General features: G+C 41.5%; 1 protein-coding gene across 5 annotated transcripts in view; it reads left to right on the top strand.

Moving 5' to 3' along the window:
- The window catches only part of TMEM67 (transmembrane protein 67), a 74,102-nt gene that overhangs the window by 16,476 nt on the left and 34,073 nt on the right, over positions 1-23,553 (top strand). For 4 of the 5 annotated variants that reach the window (XM_045007234.1, XM_045007233.1, XM_045007232.1 and 1 more), the window contains exons 5-11: positions 4,392-4,461; positions 4,588-4,662; positions 18,235-18,297; positions 19,837-19,991; positions 20,130-20,238; positions 21,587-21,673; positions 23,268-23,333. In XM_045007234.1, the coding sequence (XP_044863169.1) occupies positions 4,392-4,461; positions 4,588-4,662; positions 18,235-18,297; positions 19,837-19,991; positions 20,130-20,238; positions 21,587-21,673; positions 23,268-23,333 (625 nt within the window). Of the gene's footprint in view, positions 1-4,391; positions 4,462-4,587; positions 4,663-12,169; positions 12,181-18,234; positions 18,298-19,836; positions 19,992-20,129; positions 20,239-21,586; positions 21,674-23,267; positions 23,334-23,553 lie in introns of those variants that run through there. The other variant, XM_045007235.1, reaches the window with a different exon arrangement.

Raw genomic sequence — 23,553 nt, 5'->3', positions numbered from 1 at the left:
AGCAAAAAATCTCAGGACAACCTCAGAGCTTCATTGCAACACATGGCTTCCACTCCGAGGAATTACGAACGAGAAGTTCAGAGTTCCGCCCACACACCTAACGCCAATGCCCAACATGAACAGAGCAGAAAAAAACAAACAGTAACCGGTTAAACAAAACAGAACCAGAACCAAACAGTATTTCCTTATTCTATAGGGCTCACCTATAACCATGCAATTCTTAACATATAACACCAACAGCACCAAACAAAACAAACATAAATAATAACAAGGGTAGAACGGATAGATGGTGTAAATTCTGCAGGGTTTCCCCCATTCTCTATTGCTCACCAAACTGTGACAAATGTCTGTTACCACTTTATCCCTCATATGTCAGGTGATCAAACTGACACTGCGGGGGGGGGGGGGGGGGGGGGAAATAGAGAAAACACACCATGTAACCACATTTTAAATCTTCATTAAAAATAATACAACAACAATTCTGGCCACAAGACAAACACCACAAAACAAAACATAGAACACAAAACATAAATTGTACTCTATTAGTAAATGCATGGTACATTAAATGCTATGCAGCTAGCATCAATTTTCTTTAATATCTAAAAAACAAAAACAAATCTACCCCAACCGGGCAATCAATCATTACGTAAAATATACAAATACCCTTATTGATTTCAGGCAAAACAGGGGAATTACTTCATCAGTTAAATCATTTACATTAATACAGTTGCTTCCTGGCTTGCTTCTGGATTCAAAGCTATTCACAGCTTAAAGTTTCTTACTTTTAACTTCTGCTTTTAAACACTGAAGGAAAACATCACCACTTATATGCCCTTAAGCCTAATACAATATCAATTACATAGCACTATATACATTCTTCAGCTAATGCAACAAAATTGTTTATAGCCAAATGATTGCAAACTGATTTCTTTGCCTAAATTTATTTACAAACATTTCAAAAACACCAAAAAACTTTTCTCTTTAACATCTTTACAAAATTCAACTGCTGTTTCCTCCAGCAACTACAAAGTTAACTTTTTACTGTGCCTTAAATTACTAGCTTGTCTTCCAACAGCCACTTACTAATCCAAATCACCATTCCAAATATTCTCCTGAATATTTGAAATTCCCAAGCTTGTGCTTAATTACCTTTTCTTTCCACTACACCCTCAAAAGTTTCCAACCAGCTTTCCAAGCTTTTGTCTGTTGCCTGCCCGCCTGGGCCCGATCCTTTTTTCCTCTTGCTAAACTGTTCCTTCCATGGGTACAAACTTATTTCACTACCAATTTAGCTAGGAGGGTGTACTTCTTAACTAGCCCCCACCCTTCTGATATTCTTCTGTGAACAATTATCTGTACTTTCCCACCGTGGGGGCTACATTCTCATGCATATAACTTTAATTACAACATCTACTTTCAGCCTATCTATTTTAATATAGGCTACATCAAATATCAAGCAGTCTTACAGCTACCAATATCAGCACATAACACAAAATTTACAAAAATCTAGTAAGGCTAACAAAAGCACTTTACATAAAGGTACTTTGGGTCACACAGGCCCAAAGCCATTCTTCCAAATTACCTAAATTTATGCCTAGTAACACCATCAACGCCCCCCTTTGAGAATACTCAACAAACCTTTTGGCTGAGTTTTCTCAAACTTTAAAAACAAAAACAATCAAGCTCTAAAAGGCTGGGGTTAAAAATAAGGGGGTAATATCATTTACAATCCAATTAGGGAGGGCAATACATACTGAAGGATTTATCCAAAACACAGGGCGCAGCCTGTAGAATAAACCCCAAAATCCAATCAATACCACATTTCTCAGCAGGAGTCCCAAATTTCTTCCTGCCAGTGTACAATTCTTTGTTTCTTCACCAGGGTCAGTTCTCAATGTCCTTTTAGTCAGGAATTTCTGGACTTTGGCAATGTCAATGATGTGAGTGTTTCTTCTTCTTTCCCGAAGCAGTCGTGGTTCAGCTCCTACGGGGGAAAGGTCACCAGCACATCACCCTATAGTGGTTTTGCTTCTTTCAAAAAAAATTCAATGACACAATGGGGGCAGCTAATGGACAAGGGAGAGGTTAACCAGCACGTCACCTTGTCCTTTTTTCCTGCTGTCCAAAAGCACAGTAGAGCTAGAAAAGGAAATAGGCCAATCATCAGTAGGCAAATTCTTCTGATGTGGAGGGGTCTTTTTGCAGTGAGAATCATGGGTCCAAGCAGTCAGTCTCCTGGTTCCAAGACTCCTGGTTCCAGGGCTGCTAGGATCTTTGGGCAGCTCTTCCATACCTGTGAGAAGAAACAGCTAACACATTCCGTTAGTGCCTGATAGGATTTTTCAGCTCTCATTAGCTTTTTGGGCCCAGTCAAGCCCCCCTTTTCCTTGGCTGTCCACCAAGTCTTAGCTGTGCGGCGTGTCCTTGACTGGAGCCAGAAAGATTTCTTCGGTTAACTCATTCTGTTCTTTCTCCTTCCCTGCTTGGCTTCTTTTAATCTATGAATCCTGTGTCAGAACACCCAGCTGTTGCTGCTCATACCGGAGAAGCATAACGGTTTTTCCGGCATCGTCCCAGGCTCAGACCAGCCAGCGTAGGACGCCTTCTCCAGGCTCCTGCCAATAAACACTTACTTGCTTGTAGTAGGTCCGAACGACCTCCGGGGCCACGGCACGAGCCTCTGCCTGCGCCGTGCACTCCAACGTCTTCCCGTCCAGGGCTCGCTTCCAGCGGAGCACCTCCTCGTCCTGTGCCCGAAGGGCGGTCGGGAGGAGCCTCCCTAGCTCCCCCTCTTTCCTTAATAAATGAGGTAGTGCAGCAGGGGAGATTCTTTCCCCCTGTCGGTTCATAATGTGCAAATAAAGCTTCTGTATTATCTTTTCTTCCGCTGATGCAGCGGTTCCCATATTAGCCGCTCACCTCTGAGCTCAGATGCGCCTCTCCTTTCGGACGCCTGGGGGCTTCTCCAGCACTCTCCGCCGCGACTTATAGCCGCTCTCCGCCGCGACTTATAGCCGCTCTCCTCTGGCCTCAGGTCACCGACACTATCATCATTCGATTCGAATCACGTCGGGGTCACCATTTGTTGCATCTCAGTGCGTCTCGTGCGGGCATGGACAAAGCCCAACAATCAATGTGATTGGTAGCAGAGTCGTTTATTTCTCTCCAGCATACTTCTTATATACAATTATGGCAAGCAATCTAGCAATTGCTAATTGGTTAATAAAATACACATAGGCACAGCTATAACTTCATTGGATAATTGTCATCCTGTACAACCTTCTGATTTATTATCCTGTTTACGGCCTACTAGCAGTGAGAACCAGCCAAGGCCAGCATCTCACTACACAGCTCACAGCCTAATTAGCCCGTCCTTGAAGCCTACATGCCTTAGCTTCCCACACTCCCATCCGCCAAGTTAGCAATACATTCCCACAGGCTATATGTCACAACTTATTTTGTAAGTGTGAGGCGGATGTCCAGTGCAGGTACTCCATAAGGAAGGCATCCAGTGACCAGATAAATGGCCTGGTAAAGGACTTAAAAGAAGGTGCTGGATAAAGGAACAGAACAGGGGAAAGGGGTTGGAGTCTCCTATGATTAGTACAGCAGGGAGCCAACCATGCTCCCCTTCCCCTGTTCTTATAGCCTACCTTAATCATACTACGAGTGGGGTGGATGGTAGAGTCTGAGCCATGGGTTGGCTGGGGGCACCTAGATGGAAAATGAAGTGGGGCTGATGGAAGCCCTGGGTAATGATTTGAAGAAGCATGAATTTGCCTGCACTGTACACTTTCTGCTGGGTAGTCCCAGACATCTATATAATAAAGTTGCAGCCTGATTAAAATCCATATCAGGTGTCTCCTGTCCTCCTTTCAGTATACCCAGACAACTGTTTACCCCTTTTTCCATATCATTTATTAATAATGTTGAACAGCACTGGTCCCAATACAGATCCCTGCTATTTACCATTATGAAATCGGACCATTAATTCCTACTCTGTTTCCTACTTCAACTAGTTACTGATCCATGAGAGGACCTTCCCTTTTATCCCAAGCCTTTGGTGAGGGACCTGGTCAAAGGCTTTCTGAAAGTCCAAGTAGACTATATCCACTGGATCACACTTGTCCATATGCTTGTTGATCCCCTCAAAGAATTCTAGTAGATTGGTGAGGCATGATTTCTCTTTACAAAAGCTGTGCTGATTCTTCCCCAACATATCATATTCATCTTTTGTGGTTCTTGCTACACGTTACACTCTCCATAATTGAACAAACTTGTTCTAATCTAATGTTTGAAGAGAATAGCTTGCTTAACATTATAAAGTCTTATAGTTAATGCTATTTTAAGTGTTTTCTTCATGTTTATATATTCGTGTGTGCTATTTATAGGTGTATAAGATGTGAACAAACATTCATAAATATAAGCGAGTCTTGTGACTGTTCGGACCCAAATATTTTGGTAAGTGAAACAGTTTTTCAGAGTGTAAAGGAAAAAAGTTATGTTGTAAAGTGGGTTTTGTGTGTGTATGTATGTGTGATTATATATAATATTTAACTGGAATTGGTCTTAATTTTATCTTTTCAGACTGGAGGGTTATGCTTCAGTAACAGCAGAAACTTCCCCTCAAAGGCAGTTACAACTGTACGTTATGGACAGCTAGTAAGTGTTTTTGTTCTTAACATTATCAAGCTTCATGTTGTATATTATGAATAGGTTTTTTGTGCTGAAATGTTTTAAGAGCATTTTGTTACCCAATTTAATTTTAATGGAACATTCTCATGCCTGGTATTTCAGTTTTTCCATGTACTTATGTCTCTTGCAAGTCAGATTCTTATCTTCCATGCTCTACCCCAATCTGCTGCACGTACAGTAGTCTCTCAGTGAGATGGCTTATGTGAGGAAGTACTTATCTGTCAAGGAAATAGCATGGTCAATTGGTTTAATTAGGGCCTGAAGTCTAGAAGCCAGGGTAATAGTCCTGATTCTGTAAATAACTTGGTGTGACCTTGGACAAATCACCTAAATTTTCAATGGCTCCATTGCTCTGTGTTTATTAAAAGAAAAAACAAAACAAAACTTGCTTACCTTTTGAAAAGTGCTTTGAAATGCTGGGATATAAAGCACTATATAAATGAAGGGTAGTGTAGACATGCAGACTCACCCCTGCAGTGCCTCCTGCTGGTGCCTTCTGGGAATTAGCTCTTTTTCCAGCCAGGAGCACCCTCTGCTGTCTGGTGATCCGCCTGTCCTGTGGCCGTGTCCCTCCCTGGACTCGATGCCCTTTCACCTGGGGTGCTGCCCCCTGGCAGTAACCCCTTTTAGCTTCAGGGTCTCCCCCTCCCAGGGGAACCCCCACCCACTATCCTCACCTCGCCTCAGTATCTGTCTACTGCCAGTCATTGTCTAGCCCCTGTACTCTGGGGCAGACTGCAGTACCAGCCTACTCATCACTGGCAAGGCTGGGTTTGGACCTGCTGCCTTGGCCTACCCCGGGGCTGCCCTCTGCAACCCCCAGTACCTGTTGACCTTGTGCTAGGCCACAGCCTGGGGCTTTCCAGGCTGGAGCTCCCCAGCCCCTCTGCCTTTCCCCAGCCCTGCTTCACTCAGGTCCCCGTCCTCTAGCTTCCTGCAGCCAGCCCCTTCTCCCTCTACAGCCAGAGGGAGACTGACTAGGCTTCTGGCTCCCAGCCTCTTATAGGGGCCAGCTGGGCCTGACTGGGGCATGGCCCCAGCTAAGCCTACTTTCCCTAATCAGCCCAGGCTTCTTGCCCCAGCCACAGCCCTCTCCTGGGCTGTTTTAAGCCCTTCAGGGCAGGAGCAGGGGACCACTCCGCTACAGGTAGTTTTCCAGCATCACTCAATACTGAGTGTCAAGGGGTGTTAAAAGTCAGGCAGGAAGCCCCTCTCCAACTTACAGAAGAAGAAGAAAAGATCTTTAGGCTTTAGCGATAGTTATAATGACCAGCAAAACTACTTTGGCTGGTGCAGGTTGGACATCAGCCCACTGATGAGAAAGTGCTAGAGACAACAGGTCTATGCAGACTTGATAACAAAACAAGTCTGAGTAAAACTGAATTGGGTGTTGATCTCTCTCCAATAGGCTTTAAAAGTGTATGTTTGGGTGAACACAAAATGGGTTTCAGCCTGAAGTCAGTGCCAGTGTTTGAGGGCAATTATCAAGTAATTCACCCTGTCATCTACTCCCATCTCCTGGCCATCACTGGTCTAGGGAGACAGACCATGGGGTTGCATCCTGACTATCTTGGTTAATAGACATTGACGGATGTATCCTCCATGAACTTATCTAATTCTTTTTTGAATCTAAGTTATACTTTTGGCCTTCATAACATCCTCTGGCAAAGAGTTCCACAGGTTGACTCTGCATTGTTTGCAGTACTTCCTTATGTTTGTATTAAATCTGCTGCCTATTAATTTCATTGGGTGACACCTAGTTCTTGTGTTATGTGAAGGGGTAAATAACACTTTCCTATTCACTTTCTCCACACCAGTCATGGTTTTATAGACCTCTGTTGTATCCTTCCCCCTTTAGGTAGTCTCTTTTCTAAGATGACCAATCCCAATTTTTTTTTTTAACTCTCATATGGATGCTGTTCCATATCCCTAATTTTGTTGCCCTTCTCTGTGCCTTTTCCAATTAATACATCTTTTGAGATGGGGACCAGAGATGCACACAGTATTAAAGGTATGAATAGACCATGGATTTATACAGTGGCATATATTTCTATCCCTTTCTTAATGGTTGCTATATTGTTAGCTTTGACTGCCACTGCATACTGTTCAAGTGTTTTCAGAGAACTATCCACAATGAGTCCAAGAGTTTTCTTGAATGGTAACAGCTAATTTAGATCCCATCACTTTGTATCGCTGGGATGTTTTCCAATGTACATCATTTTGCATTTATCAACATAAACATTTCATTGCCCGGTCACCCAGTTTTGTGAGATCCTTTGTAATTCTTTGCAGTCAGCTTTGAACATAACTATCTTAAGTTATTTTGTATCATCTGCAAGCTTTGCCTACCCCTTTTTCCAGATAATTTATGAATATTCTGAACAGCATATGTCCCAGTACAGATCTTTGGGGGACCCTGCTATTTACCTATCACCACTGCAAAAACAAACCATTTATTCCTATCCTTTGTTTTAACCATATCCATGAGAGGACCTTCTCTCATCTCATGACTGCTTACTTGGCTTAAGAGCCTTTGGTGAGGAACCTTGTCAAAAGCTTTCTGAAGTCCAAGTACACTGTATGTGCCGGATCACTCATGTCCATATACTTGCTGACACTCTCAAAGAATTCTAACAGATTGAGGTATAATTTCCCTTCACAAAAAACACATTGACTCTACCCCAAAAACAGTATCTCTCATCCTAGTTCTCCTTTTAAGACTTTGTAGGCTGGTTATCAACATCACCATGTAGATCAGTGCAGAATTGGTTCAAGGCATCTGCAAGATTTTCAGATTGATTATCGCATCAAGAGGATAAAGTCTGTCACTTTTTACCCTTTCTGTGGCCCTGCACCCAGTAGCTACCTTTTACCTGTGCAGAGATGTGAGCTAATCATATAAACAGATGATACACTAAACAGATGATAGCCACTCCACCCTCAAACAGTTGAGGGTTAGCTCAGTTTACTTTAGGTTGGGGGAAGATACACATAAGAACTATTTGCAAGATTATTGCAAATACCATTAGAAATATGCAAGTTAAATACTGTATTGCTTCAGTTGGAAGCAGGCTTCAAAAAAGCTATTGGTGTCAAATTGTATCCAAGATTGGAAAGGGTTGCAGACTATGTTGTAATTGTACCAACATTCTGTGTAATATGATGTCAGCTGTGGATTCATACTAATAGTTGAAGTGATTTTTAAAATATACCTTCAAACAATTGCTACACTAAGCTTTTCACTCTGAGTCTGGCCTGGTAATTCAAGGGGATAAGTGTGTGCCATAGTTCAGGACTTGGACACCTAGGTGCTGCAATCACAAACTGAGGTAGCATGTTTAGCTTTCATTTTCTCCAACTCCCCCTTATCCCTACTGAACTCATGTGATATCCTTGAGAGAGTCTTCTGTTGAGGGAAGGTTGCTACAACACAGGTCTTCCAAAGGAGTGATGCAGTAAAATGGTAGTTTGAGTTATAACAGGGGTAGGCAACCTATGGCACGTGTGCCAAAGGCAGCATGCGAGCTGATTCAGTGGCACTCACACTGCCCGGGTCCTGGCCACCGGTCTGGGGGGCTCTGCATTTTAATTTAATTTTAAATGAAGCTTCTTAAACATTTTAAAAACCTTATTTACTTTACATACAATAGTTTAGTTGAAGCAGCAAAGAATCCTGTGGTACCTTATAGACTAACAGACGTTTTGCAGCATGAGCTTTCGTGGGTGAATACCCACTTCTTCGGATGCATCCTATAAGGTGCCACAGGATTCTTTGCTGCTTCTACAGAACCAGACTAACACGGCTACCCCTCTGATACTTGACAATGGTTTAGTTATACATTATAAACTTATAGAAAGAGCCCTTCTAAAAACGTTAAAATGTATTAGTGGCACACAAAACCTTAAATTAGAGTGAATAAATGAAGACTTGGCACACCACTTCCGAAAGGTTGCCGACCCCTGGGTTATAAGAAGAGTTTGGAGACACCATTTGGGGAACACTTATTCTCACTCTTTGAGAAATCAGTAAAAAAAACTATAATTAAAAAGAAAGGGCCAGGCTTCAAAACTGTGTTCACTTTCTTCTCTTATAAACCACAGAGATTATGTAATTCAGTTGCCCTCTTTCTACATCAGTCTTTATCCTTTTCTAGACTGTGTACACTGAGATGTCCAACTTTTCCTGGAAAAGATGTATTCTTGTCTAAATTATGGTCTATGGGCAAATGTAAGCATTTAAGACTGTATACTTCCCTGAATCCAAAGTGGATCTCCCACTGATATAAGTTGGAAGTTTGCACAAAGATCCAGAGTAGAATATGCTTTTCTGTAGTAACTAAAAATTTAGTTACCACTCTTTGTTCAGTGCCTTATTTAGCATCATTCAGTGAGAAAATTTAAGACTAACATTATCCTATCTTCCTGTCCCCGTTTTTTTCTCTCCATCTTCTCTTTGTGCTTCCCCTCTGTCCTTCCCTTCTTATTTCTTTCATGTACTAATGTGTAATTTCCCTTTCTATGTGCTTAAATCATGACTAGAACTGAATGAATTACTGATTTGTTTGTTTAGTAGTTGAACTGAAACGGAATTGTCGTCTTGATTAAACTAAAAACTGAAATAATTTTATTTAAGTCGAACAAAATGTTTAGAATGTTGCTTCAAAACAAAATATGAAACCAAAAATGTTGATTCAAAATTAAATGTCAAAATGGTTCACTGACGTTTCTGAAGTAGTTAGCTTTTCGTCTGAAACTAATGTAGGGTGACCAGATGTCCCAATTTTATAGGGACAGTCCCTATTTTTGGGTCTTTCTTATATAGGTTCCTATTACCCCCTACCCTCTGTCCCAGTTTTTCATGTTTGCTGTTTGGTCACCCTAAACTAATGTCAGATTCGACCTGATTTCACAAATTTTGATACCTCAAAAGTTAAATTTTTAGAAAGTTTATGATTTGCTAAAAAAGCCTGCATATTCTCCTAACTCTTTCTCAATCCATTAGCAACTGTGTAGTTAATGTTTACTTAATTCTCATCATTAGTCTTTAGCATTAAGGCTTCAATAAAATTAACGAGCAGTGGAGGAGTTCACAACTCTCAGCTATTTTTTTTCAGGCTGTCTGCAGGCTCAATAACAGCTTTATTATTTACACTCAATTCATGTTTGGAAGATTATTTCTTGCAACCATGAGGGTAGAAACTTAAACATTAAAAAAATATGAAATGAAAAGCTAGAGTGTAAAAACTGGATGAGTCATGAAAACCATAAATATATCATGGTTACCACGTATTGACTATGTGATAAATGTTAAGGTAAACTACACGGAACATCAGCTGCTTGTCAGAAGGTGCCATGAAATCAGATATTCTATAAATGGCTGTATGATTACCAACATTATAGGCTATCTCCACATTTTCAGTTTTTAATATGTTTAAGTATATACAAGAATAAATGTACTGTAATATTTATTAAAACCCTGATTTTTTTTTCAAATTTAAATGAGGCTGCTGTAGAATTTCTAAGCTGCCACACCAATGCACCACAGAAACCAGAGGCCTTCCAAAGAGTTTATAGCCAATTTGCTGCAGAGTTCGTGGGGAGCCTTGGACTTCTTGGTCTAATATTTAGTAGTTTATGTTAAGACAACTAGCTGACAGGGTCTAGAAGGTTCAAAGGACACTGATTAACCATGTCCATCATCAGTCTATTAGTGTGACCTAAAGAGAAATGGGCACAAATAAGATTTGAAGTTTTCTGCAAAAATGCTGGATATACACACAAAGATGTGGTTAATGATAGAAGAAAAATCTTTGTGCATGAATCATTGAATATCAGGGTTGGAAGGGACCTCGGGAGGTCATCTAGTCCGACCCCCTGCTCAAAGCAGGACCAATTCCCAACTAAATCATCCCAGCAAGGGCTTTGTCAAGCCTGACCTTAAAAACCTCATAAGAATATATGGTTCCTCAAAATGCCAAAGCTAGTGAATGTATATTATTGGTGGAAATCTGCTCAAATTTTAGCTGTTTGAAAAAGCAGCAATAGGATCCAGACTTGAAATTAAGGAATGCTGCCAGTTGGTTGACTTAGTTTTTCATAGATTAAAGCAGCGGTGTCAATAGATGTTTTGAAACAAATTGATAAATTAAATAGTCATAAGTCAACAGGACCAGATGGTATTCACCCAAGAGTTCTGAAGGAACTCAAACTCAAAAATGCAGAACTATTAGCTGTGATATATAACCTATCATTTAAATCAGCTTCTGTACCAGATGATTGGAGGATAGCTAATGTGAAGCCACTTTTTAAAAAAGGCTCCAGAGGTGATCCTGGCAATTACAGGCCAGTAAGCCTGACTTTAGTACCAGGAAAACTGTTTGAAACTATAGTAAAAAAAAACAAAAAACCCACAGAATTATTAGAAAGATGAACACAATTAGTTGGGGTGGGGGAAGAGTCAACATGGCTTTTGTAATCATGCCTCACCAATCTATTAGAATTCTTTGAGGGGATCATCAAACATGTGGACATGGTGGTCCAGTTAATATAGTGTACTTGGACTTTCAGAAAGCTTTTGACAAACTTTTCACCAAAGGCTCTTAAAGTAAGCAGACCTGATATAAGCAGGAAGTTTCTCTCACGGATCAGTAACTAGTTGAGACAGGTGTGACAGCATGACTCACCACTGCAGTGCCTCCTGCTGGCTGTCCTAGGAATTAGCACTGTACCCTCTCCTGGTGGTGTCTCACCCACTGTCGCCTCTGTTCCTGGACACACATCACTCCCAGGACCACAGCATCCTTTTCAGTGACACTGCCCTCCAGCTGTGCACACTATGTTCCCCCTCTTCCAGGGGGCCTTGCAGTCTACTGTCCAGCCACTTCCTTCAGTGGCAAACTGCAGTCCACAGTCTAGCCACTTCCCACATGGCTCCAGCACCCTCTTTGCCTTTGCATCAGGGTCTCAGTCTGCAGATCCCTGCAGCCTACCAGGAACAGCCTTTAGCTCTGTGGGTCTCTGCCTGCAGCATGGCTCTGTCCAGGGTGCTTGCTGCCCTCCACCTGCAAGTTAGCCAGTCCTCTCCCTTCTCAAGCTCCAGGAAGTGACTGAAACTGCTTTGTTCTGCAGCCCTTCTTATATAGGCCAGCCCAGCCCTGATTGACTGCTCCTATAAGCCCTTCTGTGATTGGCTGCCTCCTGCACAACCTCCCTAGGGCTGGTCAGTGAAAGAAGCTTATTGGAACATCTGAGGGTGAAATATTACCTGTAATCAGTTTCTTAATGTATTAGGCTTAGACTTGTGTGTTTTTGCTTTATTTTCCTTGGTAACTTACTTTGTTCTGTCTGTTATTACTTGAAACTGCCCTTGCTGCTTGTCAGCCCCTTTTCACAGGGCACTGACTTTGGAGTCCAGTCTGGGAAGGCACAAGAATCCTCTCCAAAGAAGGCCTCTGCATACCCCAACTCCGCTGAGGGACACAGAAGGTAGAAACAGTCTCTCAACTCTGAGGCAGGCAATCGTTCACACAGTCCTCTATCCTCCCCTTATTCTTTACCACGCCCGCATTCTTTACCACGTGTGATAGGGAACAACTCACGACTGCAGCACCTGCTGCTGGCTGTCTGGGGAATTAGTGCTGCACCCTCTCCTGGTGGTGTCTGGCCTGCTGTCACCTCTGTTCCTGGACTCACGTCACTCCCAGGATTGCAATGTCCTCTTCAGTGACACTGCCCTCCAGCTGTGCCACACGGTGTTCCCTCACCCCCTTCCTGGGGGACTTGCAGTCTACTGTCCAGCCACTCCCTTCGGTAGCAAACTGCAGTACACGGTCTAGCTACTTCCCACATGGCACCAGCACCCTCTTTGCCTTTGCATCAGGGCCTCAGTCTGCAGATCCCTGCAGCCTGCCAGGAGCTGCCTTTAGCTCTGTGGGTTCTGCCTGCAGCACTGCGCTGTCCAGGGTGCTTGCTGTCCTCTGCCTGCAGGGCAGCCTATCTTCATCCCTTCTCAAGCTCTAGGACAGGGGTCTCAAACATGCGGCCCGCATGGAGCTCCCCCAGTTACTTCCTGTCGCCGCCAAACTCCCCTCACCCCCGCCCCCCTCCCCGAGTTATTTTCTGTGCCTAAGCTCCCCGCGCGCTGCTCCCCAATGTTTGGGGCCGGGTCTCTCCCCTGGCCCCACCTGCCGCCCCCCCGCGCCTCCCCCCAGTGTCTCCCGGCCCCCACTTGCTGCCCCCTCACCGCCCGGGAGCTCACACTGACTCCACTCCTCCACTATGCCGGCTTCCGGCATCACCTGCTGCCGCAGGGTCCTAGCGTCCCCCTGCACTAGGGCCAGGGCAGGCTTCCCTTCCCCCCTAGTCCTGAGACTCTCCAATGCCCTGAGCCTCTCCAATGCCTCAAACCCCTCACCCTCAGCCCCACAGCCCTCACCCCTGCACCCCCTCCTATCCCCAAACTCCGTCCCAAAGCCTGCACCCCCACCCCCTGCTGCAGCCTGAACCGAGCACAGAGCCTGCACTCCAGACCCCCTCCCCCACCCAAACTCCAGCCCAGAGCCTTAGGCAGTAAATCTAAGTGCGTGTTTTGTCCTTTGAGTGAGGTGCATTACTGAGTGTATATATTTATTAAAACTGCTTGGAAATGACTTCGTCAAAAAAAAGAACACTCATGGAAGAAAAGAGAGTTTTCCAAGACAAATGGGAGAATTTATATTTTTTCACAGAGGTAAAAGATAAAATTCAATGCCTTATTTGTCAGCAAACGATTGCTGTTCCCAAGGAGTATAACGTGCGTCGGCACTATGACACGATGCACCGTGAAAAATATGATGCATTCACCGGAAAAATCCGAGAGGAAAAAGTTCAGCAACTTAAAGCAGCATTTGCCAAGCAAAGAAATTTATTTTCAGGGATTAACAAGTCTAGCGAAGATTCAGTAAGAGCAAGTTTTGTGATAAGCGAAATGATAGCTAAATCATCACGACCTTTTACAGAAGGCTTATTCATAAAAGAATGTCTTATGAAGGCCAGTGAAATTTTATGTCCTGATAGGAAGAAAGTTTTTGAAGGCATAAGCTTGTCTGCAAATACAGTTGCCTGCAGGATAACGGATTTAGCTGATAATGTGCAAAAACAATTGATTCAAATGGAAAAAAGACTTCAAAGTATTTTCAATTGCTCTTGATGAGAGTACAGATGTATCAGATACCGCACAGTGTGCAGTGTTCATTAGAGGTGTGGACTGCAATTTGAATATAACTGAAGAATTGCTAGACTTAATGCCACTGAAGGGTACCACAACGGGACGTGACATATTTCAAGGATTGGAAGAGTGCATTGAAAAAGCTGCGCTGCCATGGAACAAACTCGTATCTTTGGCTACGGACAGTGCGCCATCAATGTGCTCTGAAAACATTGGTGTGGTTGGATTATTGAAGACCAAACTGAACAGCCTCAATATACCAGGAATTAGCTTCACCAGTATACATTGTATTTTGCACCAAGAAGCCCTGTGTAGTAAAAGTCTACAAATGAAAGAAGTTATGGATGTAGTTGTTAAAACTGTTAATTTTATACGTGCACGACGGCTGAATCACAGACAGTTCACTTCTTTTCTAGCAAGTATGGACAGTGAATATGGGGAACTTCTGTATCACACTCAAGTTAGATGGCTGAGTCGTGGAAATGTTTTGAAGCGTTTTTTTGCACTTAAAGAGGAGATTGATTCCTTCATGAAACTGAATAACAAGGAGGTTCCACAGCTTGCTGATTCCACTTTTATCTGCAACCTTGCTTTTCTAACAGATGTAACTGATCACCTGAATGCACTGAACTTGAAACTTCAGGGTAGAAAACAGGTGATAACACAGATGTATGACAGTATTAAGTCATTCAAAGTCAAGCTTACTTTATGGGGGAAACAGCTGACTGCTGGCAATTTGGTCCATTTCTCAACTCTGAATTCCTTAGGAAAAGTTGAACCCAAATCCTTGAAAGAATATGCAGAGATCATTTCTAACTTACACAAACAGTTTGATGTGCGGTTTAAAGATTTCAAGGCACTTGAACCACATTTTCAACTTTTTCCCACACCATTTGCTGTTGAAATTGACAATGTTGCAGAGGAAATGCAGATGGAGTTAGCGGAGCTTCAGTGTGACACGATTTTGAAGCAGAAGTATACAGATGTTGGAATTCCAGAATTCTACAGGTTTCTTTCACAAGAAAGATTTCCCATGTTATTCTCTGCTTCTGCAAGGATAATGGCAATGTTTGGAAGTACATATATATGTGAACAGTTTTTCTCTTCCATGAAGATTAACAAATCTGTGTTAAGGTCAAGGCTCACTGATGAACATTTGCAAGCAACACTGAGATTGGTTTCGTCTCAGGATATCAAACCTAATATTGATGCTCTGGTTGATGCAAAACGCTGCCAGCTAAGTGGCCAAAAATGAAATGACTGTCAAAATTAGCACTGATGTTTCACATTACAGTTAAAGAAGTTAATAAAAAAGTTAATAAATTGACTTTTAATAGCATACTATATTTTAATACTATACTACTATATTACTCTTCATTTTTTTTTCTGCCTACCTCCAGATGCTTCCCGCCGCCAAACAGCTGTTGGTGGCGCTTAGCACTTTCCAGGAGGGAGGAGCGGGGAGCCGCGCGCTTAGGGGAGGAGGTGGAGAAGAGACAGGGCAGGGGCGGGGCCTCATGGAAGGGGTGGATTTTGGGTGGGGCCAGGGGCAGCAAGGGGGCGTGTCAGTGATGCGGCCCTCGGGCCAATGCACTAGTCCTCATGCGGCCCTCGGGGTCATTTGAGTTTGAGACCCCTGCTCTAGGAAGTGACAAACTGCTCAGTTCTGGAGCCCTTCTTATATGGGCCAGTCCAGCCCTGATTGGCTGTTCCTATAAGCCCTTCTGTGATTGGCTGCCTCCTGCAAAGCCTCCCTACGGCTGCCTTTAACCCCTTTTCTGCGAGTGTGGGGCAGACACCCCATCACAACAGGAAACAAAAGGTTGGAATAAATGGTCAGTTTTCAGAATGGAGAGAGGTAAATAGTGGTGTCCCCCAGGGATCTGTATTGGGACCAGCGCTGTTGAACATATTCCTAAATGATCTGGAAAAGGGGTAAATGGTGAGGTGACGCAGTTTGCAGTCAGTACTAAATTACTGAAGATAGTTACATCCAAAGCATACTGCAAAGAGTTGAGAAGAGATCTCACAAATCTAGGTGACTGGGCAGATGAAATTCAATATTGATAAATGTAAAGTAGTGCACACTGGAAAATAGAATTCCAAGTATACATACAAAATGATGGTCTTGTAGCAGTTCAGACCCACTGCCGCGGCTGGTCGTGCTGGGAAATAGCTCTCTTGGACCACCAGGGTGCCTTTTCTTAGCGGTATCTCACTCGCCGTTACTTCCACTTTCTCCACTGTCTTGACCCATGTTTCTCCTGGACCATAGAGTCCTCTTCAGGACACAGCCCTCCAGCTGTGCCCCAGCCTGCTGTCTCTCCCCTTTCAGGGGACAGGCAGTCCTAAGTCCTTCCACTTACCTCAGCAGCCAGCTGCAGTCTCTAGTCTACCCTCTGGCTTCAGGGGCAAATTGCAGTCTGGATTAGGCCACTCTCCTCATTGGCAAGTCAGGATAAAGAGAGCAGGGGGACCACACCCACCTGCTACCGTGGGTCCCATACCAGGGACCCTGTAGCTGGCAGCCACTTACTGCCCCTCCTCCTATTCCCTCTGCCTACTTTCCCTAGGCCTCCTCCCTTGCAGCCCTAGCACCTTCCCTGCCCTTGCTTCCAGGCCTCAGTCTGGCCAGGGTCAGCCAAGAGCTCCCCTATTGCTCTGCTACTCTGCCCAACACTGCAGTATCTCCAGTGCTCCTCAGTGGACAGTCCTTCTCGTTTGCCCTCCAGAGAAAGACTTCCCCTTGCTCTGCTGAACAGCCCTTTATATATGTGCTGCTCCAGCAAGCCTTTGCCTGATTGGCTCTCCCAATAAACCCTTTCCTGATTGGCTGAGTTCTGTGCCGCCTCTCCAAGGCTGCCTTAACCCTTCCCCTGCCTGTGTGGGGCAGCTGCCCTACCACAGGTCTAAATCAGTGGTCACCACTCAAGAAAGAGATCTTGTAGTTATTGTGGATAATTTTCTGAAGACATCTTCTCAGTGTGCAGCAATAGTCAGACTGTTAGGAACCGTTAGGAAAGGCATAGATAAAACATAAAATAAAATGCCACTATATAAATCAATGATATGTACACATCTTGAATACTCTGTGCAGTTCTGGTTAACCCATCTCAAAGAAGAAATATTAGAAATGGAAAAAGTACAGAGGCGGACAACAAAAACGATTAAGGATATGAAACAGTTTCCATATGAAGAGAGATTTAAAAGAAATGACTAAGGGAGGATATGATAGAGGTCTATAAAGTCATCAGTGGTGTGGAAAAAGTGAATTGGGAAGTGTTATTTACCCCTTCACATAATGCAAGAACCAGGGATCACCCAATGAAATTAATAGGCAGCAGGTTTAAAAGAGACAAAAGGAAATACTTCCTCACACAAAGCAGTCAACCCATGGAGCTCATTGCCAGGAGATATTGTGAAGGCCAAAACTATAACTGTATTAAAAAAACATTAGATAAGTTCATCAGTGGCTGTTATCCAAGAGGGTCAGGGATGCAATCCCATGCTCTGGGTGTCCCTACGCCTCTGACTGACTAATGCCTGGACTGGAAGGCAGGGGATAGATTACTTGATGATTGCCCTGTTTTGTTCATTCCCTCTGAAGCACTTGGCACTGGCCACTGTTAGAAGACAGGATACTGGGCTAGGTGGACCATTGGGCTGACCAAGAATGGCCATTCTTTTGTTTTTCTGTTCAGAATTGAAGAGTGCTTTATGAAAGAGGAGGAGAAAAGTAGTGTGTTTTAAAGCAAGATTAGTCACGCTTTCTAAATAGTTTGTTTCTGAAAACAGATCTTCAGTTTGTATTTCATAGACAAAAGATACCTTTTTTCATTTTAGATCTGTCTAGTTGCATTATTTCCCTTTTTATTACTGTTATCAAACTCAGTGAGTTTCAGCAAATAAAGCCCTGAAGCTGTTGCACGCACATGGACCCTTGTACCTGCTCAGAACCCCTTTGAAGTCACTGGCACCCCTCAAGGGCAGTACGATCTGCCCATTTGTGGCAGCGTGCAGGTTCAAAGCTTAAGTCTTTCTTTTTTGGTTCAGGCATTAATATCTTGGAGAAAATATATTTTACTGAAGCAGCACAAACTTTTCCTTTGCTATAGTCTACCTGTTTTGTACCAAGCTGTAGCTCTGACTTATAGATCAATTCCAAAGGGACATTATTTTTTAAGGAAAAGAGCTTTTAGAAAAGTTAGAAAAATAGTTCCAAGTCTTTCAGTTGGCATGCTATATTATTTTCCGGACTCTGATATATTGAGTTAATTGACATTCTATTTACAGCTGAAAACAGATACTGTGATGCAATGATTCCTTATTTACAGGGTATAACAGTGGTATCAGCATGGTTTCTGAAAAACCTACAAGCATCAGCAGCTGCTTGTTGGGTAAGTTTTGAGCATGTTTTGAATTTGTATCTTGTATTTTACTGAGAAGAAATATTAATCTGATAAATCTGAAATACATAATACATGGCACTTTAATTTTTGAAACTTGATGTATTCAATTTATTTTTAAAGAAAACTTATTTTGAGATAACAGTATACATAACAGAGAAAATAGATACTGTGTTTTTAAAAATAACATTATACAGTAATCAATGCTAGTGGGAGTTATAGTATAGGAGAATCTTCACTTCTTTGGGAATTAATCTTATTAGAAAGACTACCCCTCTTCCAAGAAGGGGGAAAAAAGACTAAAAGGTTATGAGAATGTATAGGTTTTTAGTTTGATTTATCCTAAAGGGGAAGCTTTTCGTTAATTTACAAAGAGTAAATTTGTTTTATTGAAAATTGAGATTTAAATTTGATTTTTTAAAAAATATTTTGTTACTTGAGTTTGCTTTTTCTTTTATTAGCTCAGATTTGGTTAATTGGAGCCTTTCTGACCACAGAGAAGAGAGCGTTTAGGGTTAAGACACTAGACTGGGATTGAGAAGATCAGAGTTCATTTTCCTGCTCTGCCACAGATTTCTTGTGTGATCTTGGGCAAATCACTTAGCCTCTTTGTGCCTCAATCAACCATCTACAGTATTAAGTAGGGATGATATTAGTTCAATTTTTTTTAGGATTAATCCATTAATGTTTAAGAAATGCTTGGACTCTAAGAGAGTGGGGACCACATAAATACCTACATATAGATTTGTGTCTTGTACAAGTCACAGCAAGTGACTAGAACAAAAGGAATTCAAGAAAGAGAGATATAATGTGTAAACAAGGGTTTATTTGAAAACCTAGAAATCTGTATACTTAAAATAAAATAAAAAATCCTGCATGACCAGCAGTCATCTTACCTTGGATGTTTGATGATATTCATAATTGGTTCAAATTTTCAGTGATGATTGGCTGCTGGCTTTACCAGTTGGCTTTCAATTAATCATTGAGCTTTAATCTCTACGAACAGAAATAATCACCACAGAGTCTGTCTTCTCTGCTTTGTCCTATGTTATGTAAATCTCCAGTATGATGGAACATGCACTGAAGATGAAGTAGGTGATGCTTGTCAACTTACTCAACTTAGATATGTATTGATCTTAGATCTTTGGGGAAATCATCTTTGACGTAAAACCTGAGCAACCTGAATTCTAAAATCAGGATTTTTTTACCCCCAAACTTTGGAATTACTATTCCGTTATATCATCTGTTTGCTTTAACCTAAAATTAAAAAAAATATATAAAATCTGAAAATCAAGGTGGCCTGTGTATAAAAAGGTGATAATACTGACTCTGTGTTGCCATGCATAATCCAAATATAACTGTAGAGCATGTGCTTGGAGGAAGACATTAGATGTAAACAAAGCAATAAACTTCAGAGTAAAAGTAATGCTTTAGGGATGAATTGTTAAGGTTTAAAACTACCTCATTTTTGCCATAGCAACAAGATGTGGCTATCAGCAATAGTTTTCTTTACTGTTTTTTTCTTTGTAGCTGTACTCCAATCTAACATCGTGCCAAGCACTTGGAAATATGTGTGTGATGAACATGAACTCATTAAGCTCTACCACTAGTGATGCATGTGGTCTGTTTCAATATGTCTATGCAAATACAGCAGGGCTAGGCACTGTTCATTCAGTATCCTTCTGGTATGTTACATCTTCTATAATTTTATTGATTCACACATTTTTTTCAATATTAATTTTTACATACAAATTGCTACAAATTTATAGTTTTGCATAAAATATTAAGGCCCTGTGAAGAAAACAAAATATAACTGTTTGCAGGAGACAGAATCTTCCATGGCTGTACTATGGTGACCAGCCAGGATTAGCATCTCAAGTACTTGATACAACCCAGTTCCCTACAAGCTTCAGTTTTAAAGGAACAAACAAGGTAGGCATTGTGAGGTACAAGACATGATGATATTTTAAGGGGCCAAATTCATCTCTGGTATAACTCCATTAAAGCTAATTGAGTTGCACAAGGCATGGATTTAGCTAACATTTTAATACAGAATGTCCTTTTTTCTCCAGGATATTCAGTTAATTCCTTATTTTGCACACAATCCTCATAAATTTGTTTAAGTTAAATGATCTCTAAAATTTGAATGAAGTACCAAAAAAGGGTGCTGGTTATAATAAGCTGTCTAGCAATTACATTTTCAAGTTCATCATAAGTTGTCTTATAGTTGAATTCAGAAATAACAACCATCATTAAGTTTTCACATACAGTTTAGTCAGTGGTTTTTTAACTAACATTGCAATGCTTTGATTTTTGTTTGTTTTGTTTGTTTTTTGTTTTAACGATTAAACCATTATTTTCATGTTATGGCTAAGTATTGGTCATAATTTATTTAATTCTTCAAAGGGACAATCATTTGCTGTGGAAATATCCTTTGGATGCTAACTACCTATTTAGAAAATATGCCCTTCTCTGCATTCCGTTGCTGAGAAATTAACAAAAAAAACCCAAAAAACTAGCTACTGTTTTTAGAACCTAGCCAAAACAATGTTGTCCTCCTTATGCTTATTCTTCACCAGCAGCCACCTTGGATATACCTTGAGGAATGTATTAGTCCATTGATTATTAAGCAGATCCCCTCTTAATTTCTCTGGAGCATTGTGTTTAGAAATCCATGGCATAATATGGCACCCAATATGTAGGGAATAACCAAACTAATGTCTCACTAGAGCTGAGTGGAGAAAAGTATTCTGTTTCATGAGAGATTTCACTCCTTTGAAAACTAGTTTCATTCTGATTTGGAACAAAAACCAAAAATTTTGAAATTCTTCACAAAAGGGAGTCCTTGCCTGAGGCAATCTGTCTGGCGAGTTGCCCCAGCACTACAGACCCTGGAAACCCTGAGGTTCCTGGCCTTGAGTATGTTGGAACCCTGCCTGGTTTCTAAAAGAACTTCCTCAAAATCAAACTGTCTCCCTGGAACATTTTGATTTCAACAAATCAGCAAATTCTTATGGAAAAAAGTTTTAGTACATATTTTTCTTACCACCTTTACTTTTCACGTCACACTGATGATGCTGATACTAGAAGAGTTGGAAAGTAAATTTAAAAAGCGTGGAACAAAGCATGGAATCTTGGAACCAAGATTAATATTCATATTGCAAATAGAAAACGAGAAAATGTTATATCCAAGGTTGTAGTAAACTATTGAAAAAATGGGATGGATGTGCCTAAAATTTATTATTCAGTCTTTTAAAAGAGTTTTGCCTTCTATTGTCAGAATATAAAACTGCAGCTTATCGCAGCTTCATATGATGCAGAGGGAAACTTTCTTAAATGGCAAAATTTGGAAGGAGGTGTCTTGCAGGTAAGTGTGATTTTTTAAATTACATTGTTCCTACACTATCAAAATATTAGTTGCCTTTTAGAGAAGAGATCAAAATGGAGAGGAGCACAAATACAGCACCCGAGTGTTCAAATAACTACAGTTATTTTAGTGCAACCTTATTCTGATCATGGAATTGCCTATATAATAAAAATAGCTTTTTAGAGGTGATTTCTTGTTCAAGGTGGTTTCCCATTCACACCAATGTAACTCCTGAGCACCTAGAAACTTTCTAGAAGGCACGGCTTGCTGGCCTCTCATGGCATCAGTCACTCAGAGCCAAGGTCCCAGCCAACTCAGTTCTTTCCCTTCCATAAGCAGCTGTGTGTGCATGGCCCATGATTCCTCCTCTTCCATTTGTGGTTGGTGTGTACAATAAATGGTTGGACTCTCAGGTGCATACTCTTCTGGAGAACGTTCAATGAGTCTGGCTCTGTTGGAGCCTCACATTGGGAAGGCATTTTTAGTAGGGCCTTAAGTCTGTGAGTTGTCATCGAGTGTGCTGGTAGGCTCATCAGGATAGCTGTTGGAGAGTCTCAAACTCTGCTATCACTGTGGAAGAGTAAGTCAGTTGCAGGTTTCAATATCTTATCCTCCTTTACAATATTCCCTCAGGATAAGACTGTGCTGCTACTGCCTCACAAATTTACTGCAAATGTGGTGTCTGAGTTTCTTCTGAATCAGATCACTAATCTCCAAAGCTCATTATCACCCATGGGAAACTAGACTCTCTGTCCTAGGTACTAAGAAGGCTTTGAGTTTTTATTTGGATAAGACTACTGTTCATTTCCTAATTACAAAACGTTTTGTAGCCTTTGGGAATCAGTGTAAGGGAACTCAGTACCTGTCTTAATGTATTACATTGTGTGTGTAGGACTAAGACAATATCAATAATATGTCTGTAATGATTCCTGGGGTTCTAGTCACATTTACACAGTTCTGTTCTCTCTAAATTTGGTGCTTACTTTGGCAAGATGGTTCTGCAGTCCTTATTTAATCATAACTCAAGTAATCTTCCTGAGAGTTGCATTGCTTGCTACATTCCCACAAATGGGGGAAATGACGAGCCCACCTTGAGGGAGAAATAATAGTTTCTTGCCAGAGTAATTTTGGTGCTTTGAGAGTGTCACATCTGCTTATTCATATGATCCACTTACCTTCCTCTCTCCCTTGGAGTTCTTTTCTTATAGGACTCTGGGGTTTAGCCGCAGGAACTGATGCAGTGAGGCTGCATAGTTTTTGTAATCCCAGGTCTGAACAGTCAGTGCCATGAGAGGATGTTCATGCAGTCCTGTTGGACATTGCTTTCCATAAGGTTGAGAAGTTTGGTGGTGGAGCAAAGAGCATCCCACAAGTGTGAATAAGCAGAGGCAATACTCAAAGTACCATAATAAATCATTGATTTTATTCTGTTTTCAGAATTTAAAAAGAGTATCTCCTTTTGAACTAAATAAATCTTAATAAGAACTGCAGGTGTATAAACTACGTAGGTATTGTGTATTCTACAAGTTGAGAAAGTTGTGCCTTTGAATTAATGTACCCAAACATGTCTAAACTAATGATTTTTTTTGTGCAGCTTTGTCCTGACACACTGACTAGGCTGAATGCTGCTTATATTTTTGGAACAACTTATCAACAAAGTGTAAGCATGAAGTAAAATTTTATTTTGGAGCTTTTATTTGAGTAATTTTTGAATCTTGTCAGTGAAGGTGTATGTGTGAAAAGAAATGAGTAAGTTGAGCCAGGAGTTGTGGCACTGGCTTTTCTCAGAAGTGAGCTGTAGCTCACGAAAGCTCATGCTTAAATAAATTTGTTAGTCTTTAAGGTGCCACAAGTACTCCTGTTTTTTTTCTTGTGAAACT

The sequence above is a fragment of the Mauremys mutica genome, chromosome 2 (assembly GCF_020497125.1).
Source record: "Mauremys mutica isolate MM-2020 ecotype Southern chromosome 2, ASM2049712v1, whole genome shotgun sequence".
Classification (NCBI taxonomy): domain Eukaryota; kingdom Metazoa; phylum Chordata; order Testudines; family Geoemydidae; genus Mauremys; species Mauremys mutica.
This window is presented reverse-complemented; position numbering and strand designations above follow the sequence as displayed.